Source organism: Thalassophryne amazonica, chromosome 6 (genome assembly GCF_902500255.1).
Source record: "Thalassophryne amazonica chromosome 6, fThaAma1.1, whole genome shotgun sequence".
Lineage (NCBI taxonomy): Eukaryota > Metazoa > Chordata > Actinopteri > Batrachoidiformes > Batrachoididae > Thalassophryne > Thalassophryne amazonica.
In genome coordinates this window covers 70,991,075-71,000,638 of record NC_047108.1, presented here as the reverse complement: position 1 = coordinate 71,000,638, position 9,564 = coordinate 70,991,075, and the positions used below count along the sequence as shown (strand labels likewise).

General features: G+C 39.5%; 1 protein-coding gene across 1 annotated transcript; it reads right to left on the bottom strand.

Annotated features, from left to right (window-relative positions):
• Positions 1–1,397: 1,397 nt before the first annotated feature.
• On the bottom strand, positions 1,398–6,745 carry hoxc1a (homeobox C1a). The gene is made up of 2 exons (XM_034171598.1): positions 5,954–6,745; positions 1,398–2,107 (listed from the first exon to the last, which is right to left on the bottom strand). Exons 1-2 carry the CDS (start codon positions 6,438–6,440, stop codon positions 1,785–1,787), a joined length of 810 nt encoding a protein of 269 aa, XP_034027489.1. The 5' UTR covers positions 6,441–6,745; the 3' UTR covers positions 1,398–1,784.
• Positions 6,746–9,564: the final 2,819 nt, after the last annotated feature.

The window sequence follows — 9,564 nt, the reverse complement described above, 5'->3', positions numbered from 1 at the left end:
TATTAAAAGTATAGGTATGTAATTTATATGCAAAACTAAAAACAGAAAACTATTCAATCCACTTTATAAAGTGAGCCAATTTTGTGCTCATTACAATAAGAGATAGAACTAAAAAAAAAAATAAAATAGGATTATTGGTTGTAGAGGGAAAAAAAACATTATCTCGTCTGGTATGGAATTATAATATGAACAATTATCACATGGCCTGGTCGCCTTTCTATTCAGCCTGATGAAATATTACTGTGTGGACACAGAGACGCAGCTCCAGAACAAAAGCGGCAGAGTTGCTTCTTGGGGAAAAAAGGAGCCAGAGAAAGAAAGAAAAGCTCAGACTTCGAGGTCACTCAAATTAATGGTGCATCTTTCTCTCTGTGAGCCGCTGACCGGGTCACTGATGTCCCAAGGCAAGACAAAGGTCAAGAGGTGAGAGGTGAACTCCAGTGTAACTGCATATATTATCTTGCCCTTGTAGCCCTCATGTCCATAGATACTCCCTGCAGAGGAGCATTCTTCTAATTATTATTATTATGTATTTTTTCTTTATTTATTTTACTTGTCACATTAAATGTGAGACACCTGTTAAATCATGTTTTCTTTTTTTTTTTAAGAACTAATATTAGGCCTATATTTGTATGTCCCATTTGTTCAACTTTTAATTTATTTTATTTTATTTTATTTACGATTTATTTTGAGATATTAAACAACTGGATACACTTTAAATTAACACCTTAACAAAAATATCTTGTGTGTAATATTAATGCGTCAGTGAAAATTATATTAAAAATCACACTTTTAAAAACAAACAACAACAACAAAAAAGCCCCAGCAACCTATACACTGTTTAAAAGTGTTTGAAATGGGGTGAGACGTTAATATGGTGTAACATTTAGCTGCGGAGACACAATTTATTGGATGATCTACAAAACATCAAAGCGTTTATTATCCGCTCTCTCGCCTGAGTGTTAAAGCTGAGTTATTAGTTTGGGGCGCACGTACAGTGGTGATAAAAGACGAAACAACTCCCGAGCGTCATGTTTCTTCATTCCATTAAAATGCAGTTACAGATGCGGGCAAATGAGCACATATTTAGGCCCTGAATAGATTGATCACCACGGATCAATACGAGCGCCTGATAAATCGATCAGCCAATTAAAGTGTTTAATTTTTCAGTTTTGAAATAGAATTAAAATAAAGTCACCACGGGGAAGAATTGCAAATTAGTTTTTTTTTTGTTTTTTTTTTTAATGCTATAGCACACTACAACAGGTGAGTGAAAAAATATGTCTAAAGTTTAAAATTGTTTGAAAATCATCATAAAATTTTGAGTGGAAATATAACTTTATTTTTGCTTATATGTTTGTTGAAATATAGCCCTAAAATAAATGAATTAGGGGTATTTTTTGTTTGTTTGTTTTGAAATGCGGGGTCACGTTAACCGCAGAATAAATGTGTTCGAGTGACTTCAGTTGAAGAAATTGCGCAAAAGAAATAAACACACGAACCGTCACAGTTTTCATGGCCAATTAAAAGAGTTTTGTTTCTTCGTTTACATTGTGTTGATAGCAGCGCAACAGAATGGATTTTAATATTCAAATGAGACGCTGCTCGGAGCCTGTCTGAAGCCGGGCAGGATGACAGATTGTTCTGACTCATTCTTGCATGAAGAAACTTTCCATTGTTTGCGACAAGGATCCGTCGCGCAAAGCAAATAAAGGCGCAGTCTGGGTGGAATCGATGCAAACGACAGCCAAAACATCTGCATCTGCAGCAGCAGCACGAGGCGATCAGGTGTATTTTTGGCGAGCCCGTGCGTGCGCACGACGCGGCGGTGGCACGGCGGGCCCGCCGCCGCCGAGCAGTCCGTCTCTCCGCAGTTTCTTCTGCTTCGTGCGTCTGTTCTGAAACCAAACTTTCACCTGCGTCTCGCTGAGGCGCAGGGCGCACGCGATCTCCATCCTCCTGGTGCGCGTCAGGTACTTGTTGAAGTGGAACTCCTTCTCCAGTTCGGTCAGCTGTTTGGTGCTGAAGGTGATCCGCGGGGTCCCGGTCCCCGCGTGGCACAGTCCGAGGCCGCCTACACCCAGATCACAGGACATGTGCGTCCTGGCTGCGAACACACACAGACGCACCCTATAATAAATATATACATACACACTCCTATAAACTAGATGCAAAATGAAAAGGAATTCCAGCGTTGAAAGGGCATTTCTAGCAAATAAATAGAATTTACACAGATGTGCAGGGTGTAGTGTCTCTGGGATTAGATCACTGACTTTCTGTGGGGAAAAAAAAAAGTTGCTGGTTTATGTCCTGGCTGGGACACCTGCTGCTCCTCTCCTGTTTACCCAACAGTAAAAAGAAATACCTGCCTGATTGCAGTTGGGTTAAAAAGGCACATTCTAAAAACAAAACAAAAATACTTCATGGTATTAATTTGTATAACTTAAATTGAAGCGTATGCTCACCATTAAAAACATGGTTTTAGAATAAAAGTTTGATCATAAAATGGGAATTGCAACACGCGGTTTATTCTGTTTTATGTGAAATAAGATTTTTTAGAAATCACTAAATTAAGGTAACAATTTTGTATGGCTATTTCTCAGTAGACTAGGGGTACAATAAAGATGTCAGCATAACTGAAATGAAATAATTTGGCTACCTAACAACACCAAAACCGTTTAATTAAGTCAGTTCAACTTAATTAACCTGGTACAGGAGAAACAGATCAAGTACTAAACCACTGAACAAAATGAGTTTCTAAAGTTGAGTTGTCTGACCGGGTTTTTCGTGCTCCCATCACGAAATGAATCATGTTTTCATGACGGGTTTTTTTTTTATTTCTTAAATCTTACTATTACTAACCATCCCCCTAACCATAACCCTCCCAGACCCCCCCCCCCCCCCCCCCCCCCCGCATCACTTTTCATTTCGTGCTCCCGTCTCAGAATGTATTCGAATTAATTTGTGCTTCCATCACGATAATGTGGCACTTTTCATGACAATATCACAAACCAATAGATTAATGTATGTTTTGTGATGCTGAATAACGAAATACCGTGAGATACGGTAGTGAGTGTCTGACACAGCCTCATGGTGTGTAGTAATAGTAGTAGTGGTAATAGTAGCTGAGTTGGAATTACTTAAAAAAACGATCCATGCAAATTGTTGCTTTAATTTTTTGTTTTTATTTTTTTAAGTTGAGCAGTACAATATTTTTTAGTAAGGGAACTGAGCACCTCATCATGCTCAGGTCTTATGCTACGCAAAAGAACAAAATATTCAAGCACCCAATAAAGATTTGTTTGGCCTTTAGCCAGTTTCTTGATGGAAACACTTCGACAGGGAGCCATTTTTCTGTCTGTCTAACAAAGATGTATTTCACATAGTTATCAACTTTAGCAGTGGCCCATAGGCATATAGTGTAAAATCTTTATGTCTGTGTGTGTGCGCGCATGTGTGTGTGCACACGCTGCTGTGAGAAGCTCTTATCGTCTGAAAGTGAAATAAAAGCAAACACCTGTGATGCAAACGGCAGCCGGACACTTCACACTCCAAGTAATCTTCAAGTTTCAAGTTAATCGATTTTAATGTAACATCAAAACTTACTAAGCGAGTTGGCGAAATTGCAAAAGTACTGCTGTGAACTGCAGATGTGCAGAAAGTAGTCAGAGAAATGTTTGGCGATCCAAAACAACTTTACAGTCCATTAAGTGCGTTCATCAGAATCATTAATAATTTGCCTGCAGGCCTCTTCTGTGTCAATGACAGTTTAACAGTTTACAGATCCTTTCAAACGCTGCTTTAATGACAAATGTCCCCATTCTTTCCTCTGAGGTTTCTGGGTTACACATTAAAGTATCATCTTTGCTACTTATGTGCAATGAATGACAGGGACAGCAGCTATATTTGGATTTTTTTTTTCCCCCTCCCCAGTGCTGACATCGCGGCTGCTCGTCTTTGCCCCTGAGAAAATCTGCTGCTGCTGCTGCATAATGGAGTCAGTGTGCCAGGTGTAGTGGCGCACTGTCTCGCCACCACAATTCATAGACACGAAGGTTAACGGGCCTCAAGCCACGTGCAAAAGCACAGCAGACGGAAAGGTCGCTTATAGGATAAATGTCGACATCTGTGTTTTAAGAAAATGAATGTCAAGGTAACCCGGCGTAAGAATTGGAGGGCGGCGAGCGCGAGGCACCAATACTTAGCTACTGTACACAAATTAAGAACTTCAGCTTCCTTGAGTGCAAATCACATGCACATGCTGATGAATGGCTGCAAAGATAATAGAATTGATACCGGCTAGAAGGCATAAAAGAATCAAACTAAATATTTGTGGAATGACTTGCATGCTTAATAACAGCCTGGCTGCAGAGCGAGAGGAAGGGCCTTCCAACCCAAGGAGAGGGAAGAAGTAAAAAGGGATAGATCAATACACATTGCCTCAGTCATCTGGGCATCCAGCCCACAGTAATTCAGGTGCTGTCAAAGCATAATTGAAGAATGACGCACTGGGAGTATATATACTGAGCCAGAAGATCAGGTTACAGCAGGTCTAAGGAGGCCTTTCAACATGGAAGCAAGACTTTGTTTTGTGCCAAAACTAATAGGACTTGCAGAGTAAAACCTACTTTTGCCTATGGCACTTTTACAAATTACACAGTAGCATTAATGAGTTGCTTCTCCTTTACACAGAGATGGTGCTACAAAACACACAATACGCTTTGTATGACATGAAAAACTAAGAGCTATATTATCTGCATATTCCTATGAATTTCCACTTGTGTTTCGCATTCAACATTCACCAACGTGCTTTCGCATTTCGGTTCATTTTCAGGTAAGGGCTATAGGTTTAGAATAAGAATAAGTAAAATATGATCCACCGCTTTTTATTCTAGCTCGGAGATCCGCCATCTTGTTGTCGGTGACGTCATCGATGCCTCCCAGCGGAAAATATGTGGGATATGTATAAATTTGGTGCACACTACTTTTTCAGATGTTTTCCTGCTAATTATTTGTGGAAATCGATTGCGAGGAGACTCGTCCACGGGACTGAATTACAAATAAGTCGCTCCAGTGAAATCACACGTGTGTGTAAGATTTCTTGAATTTAAACACACACAGAACATCAAAAAGCATCAGATTGCAGTTTCAGAAAGATCAGGCCTTCTACTGAACATACAGGTCATGCCGCACATAAACAGCTGCCATCTGACACAACTGAGCAAATATAATCTGCACAAGATGCTCCAACTTACAGAAAACTGAGCCATTTTTCCATATTAGTAGGCTACTCTTGGTATTTTTTAAGTGTGGGTTATATGTGCCGCTGTGGGCTTCTTGCTCAGATCTCATCAGTCAGGGAAATGATGATCTGTGACAGCAATTATGTTAAAAAGGTGGACACATGTAAAGGTGCTGCAAACTGAAATCAATACACAGGGGCTTTCATTACAAACAGACAACTAATCGATAAGCGAGGAGCACTTCGGCGTAAGTTTTACTCAACTTCCACTGAGTATGGACATACACTGCTGCATTAATCAGAGGCTGCTGGTTAGTAAGGGCAAAGGTAAATAATTGATTGTTTCCTAGGCTGAGTGTACAGTCAGGCTCAGGCAGCCCTCCCTCTCTATGCTGCAACAGTAGGTGGAGCAAAAATGTTACATTATCAGTCTTGCCAACATTAACATGACCCGTTAAGGAAATACTGTATTTGTGTGTCTATTTAAATGTGCTGTGCAGCCTTTGTGACATTTTGTCGAATTCAGTGTGTTTGGTGCCAAATTACGCACGGTGACGACACTGACATTCTCTCAATTTTTTGTGTCCCCTCGTGGGAAAAAGTTCCATTAAACTTTTGCACAGTGAAGTTACATAAAAGCTGAGTATCAAACAGCAGTTCAGCGCAGTCATTTCTCAAGGTCGGGCTCGGTGTCCCCTGTCCAAAACTTACCCGCGCGGTGCTGACTCCTCTTCACTTTCATCCACTCAAAAGTTTCACTCCGTTCATCCATGCCATTTATGTCACAACTGGCTGATCCTCCCACGGCGGCGTGGCTATTACCAGAGCAGTTTTGAATTTGCTCTGCAAGTGACCCAAAACCGGAACGCGCCTCGCTGTTGTAGTTATTTGACGCGCCGCGGCTCGTGCGCCCTGGAGAGCTCTGCCCCTGCGTCCTGCACCGCCGGGGGACACGAGACGAGTGGGGCAAGGAGCCCAGAGTCTCGCGCGGTCGTGGAGGGCTGGCTGGAGTGGTGCACAGAGTCAAAGCGTTGCTGTCGAAGAGAAAAAATCTCGAGGCAACTTCCCCCCGCGGGGTCCCGTCCTCACGGATGCAGAGTTCAGGATGAGTCCTGCAGCCCCTGTCCCGCGTTATGACCTCTTTTGCTCGGCAGCAGCCCGTGAACAGAGAACTGTTCTCCCCTTGATAGGTGCTCATTATCACCTCTCCCCCCGCATAATCATTGGACGGGGTTGCACTTCATGCACGGCCTCTCATGCGTCCCAGTAACGCGTGGACCACCGTGGGGACATTGCTCAGTGGAGAAACGCGGTTCCCTGATTGATGGAGATGACGTGCCCTCTTGGTCTCGGCCAATAGCTGGACATCTCTGTCATCAGGAAAGACAAGCACAGCGAACAAGTTGTAAAACTGAAGTCCAACGTCCAGCAGAGGGTTGTGGCTCGGAGCCAAAGAGAGAAGTTCATCAACACCATCAGTAGGCACTCTGAGGCCCTGCGTGGGCCCCTCGCCTATTCAGGCAGGTATGCTGTGACGTCACACATCACTCTCCACATGTCACTGAGGGTCGGTGGTTCTCTTACATTCAAATTTCGCCCTTGAGGCGTTTATATGTTCTGACTTGATCATCATTTTTAAGACAATAATGAAAAGTAGCCTACAAATTAAATCTCGAGGCATTTAGCATAAGGGTTGATGCTATTTTCTAATAGCTTCAAAAAAGAGAGAGTCTACACAGAAGCTTCAAAAAAACAGAGGCCCATTTTTGAAAGGGTCATGCTGAAGATACTCTCAAAACAATTACTCGTTGGATAAACTCAGTTGAGTTTTGGGCACTTCCATCCAATAAATCTATGTAGGCCCAACTCATATTAAGTTATCATTTGAGTTGGGTCCACTGATTGGATGAACACTGGGTTTAAATTGAAATGTATCTACTGAGTAACTTTTTGAAAGTACATGTATTGGGTTAACCTTGCCACACACCTCATGCCCTATGACTCTTGGGATAGGTTCCAGCCCCCATGACTTTTAATTGGAGCGGGTATGGAAATAATGGGTAAATATGTTCTTACACTCTAAAAAAGGAACTGCTGTCTTAATGAGAAAAATTGATGTAACAATTTGCATAGATTTATTTATTTATTTCAATTTAGTTATTTCAACCGAGTTAATGCCACAAGACTTCTCTAGTTAAGTTGAAATAACTTTTAAAAAATGTATTCAAATTGTTACATCACTTATTCTTGTTGAGACCGTGGTTCTTTTTTAAGACTAAATGTGTCATATGATATCATACTAAAACTTATTTTATGAATAGCTCTGTGAATTTCCATATGAATGCACAATGTGCATTTAGAAACATTAGTTAGGGTTATGGTTAGAGTTACACTAGAATGACTCACTGGTTAAATGCATTACATTTTGGGGAGGATTTCCATGCATTAAATTCATGGAGGCCCAACTCAAATACCGGTAATTAAATTATATTGGATGGATGTACTTTGTTTGAGTTGGGGCCACATATATTTTGAATGGATGGAAATCCTACACAAAATTGAATTGAATTCATGCAATGAGTCTTTTAGAACAACAATAATGACAATTCAGTGACTTACTGTTTGTTTACTTTTGTTATGATGATCCACTCACCACCTTGTTGTTGGTGATCATAATAAATGGAATGTGTATGAATTTGGCTGAAAACTGCATATGAATATGTAGCAATTTTGGTACATTGGGGTTTTTGTACATTTTACAAAGATTTTTTAAAATTTATTTATCTATCTATCTATTTGTTTATTTATTTGTGAGAATATGCCGAATGGTTTCAGAGATCACACACCCATATATGTTTAGTTTAACCAAGTTTGTAATTGGCTTCAAATAAACACAAACTAGCGCAGATCCTTGTCTAGAAGAAGATGTTTTATTGACTTGTGTTTATCCAATGTTCAGTTTCCTTACAGCACCTCAGCTACATGACCACCTGGTTTTTCCATCAAAAGCAACTAATTCAGTGGTAGCTGTTGAATGCATAATAAGGCAGAGTTTTGGTTTTTTTTTTCTTGTGATGATTTTCAACATGTTTATGCAAAAAACTAAATTTGCAGCTATACTGAAACATCCAGGAGTGATTCATGTGATTACAGGCTAAGAAATTTTTTGTTCCAAATGACAAGCGCAGATGGTCTTAAAATAATACGTGCAGATCCTATCGGGCCTACAATTCAACTGGTCTGTTTCGTACCACACATACACACATACCACCTGCAGGACAGATGTGAAAGGAGCAGCACTGTGCAGAGCAAAGTTTGTGTTTCCTGACCTACTTTTAAATTTACACGTAACTGTGACATACAGTGAGGGCACATATGCTGAAACTAATGGAAATTAATGGAAAGAAATACATTTTCATGTGTCCACAGCCTTCAAACAGCTTGTTGATTGTAACACCTGAATTGCCAATAAATGCTGAGACTCAACAGATTGAATGATCTGATTACATGCTATAGTTGTTTCTGCTATAATTCCCAATTGCTAGTGTTTTTGTGAGTTGAAAAGTAAATCTCTGGGGAGAATAGCTTCTATAACAGGACCTTTGTTTTGTTGACTTTGTATGTTAAAGCAAAATCCTTAAATAATGTTTTGGTATTGTGTTGGTGTTAGTTCTCTCACCTAGATATAAAAGTGTGACCACCTAAAAGCATAAAATTACCCCACTTTTTCAGTCACTGCAACTGTATTAAAAATACTCATAGAATTTGTTAAAATTATTTTATTTTATTTTATTTATTTGATATTAAAATGAGATCAAACAGCTAAAACCACTGTTCTGGTCACAGAATTTTGCAGAACACAACCAACAACTTAAATAAATGTAACACTTCAAAATCAGGCTGTTTTATATTGATCAGCCCATAGAGAAATATAAAGAGCTTGTAATACTTGGAAAGATTTAAAACAACAACAACAAAAAACACACACAAAAACTTTTTTTCATATTGCATCCACACTGATGAAAAAAGTACAGGATATGTATTATAAATATAATAATATTTAATAATATAAATTGATGCTGTTAGATCCCCTGGGTTTTTAGTAAAATATAATATTATTAGTTCATTTTTATAACTAGTTATTGTTGTTGTAGTAGTAGCAGTAGTACTATTTTGATGTTTTTGTTGCTGATCTCATGAGTTTGTATCCTGAACTTAATATAATTTATTAATTACCCATAATATTCAGTAAAAACGTAGCTGTTTAGATAGTTATGTTATCTTTGTTTTATTTTAACAATATTTCCTATATGTCTTTTTAG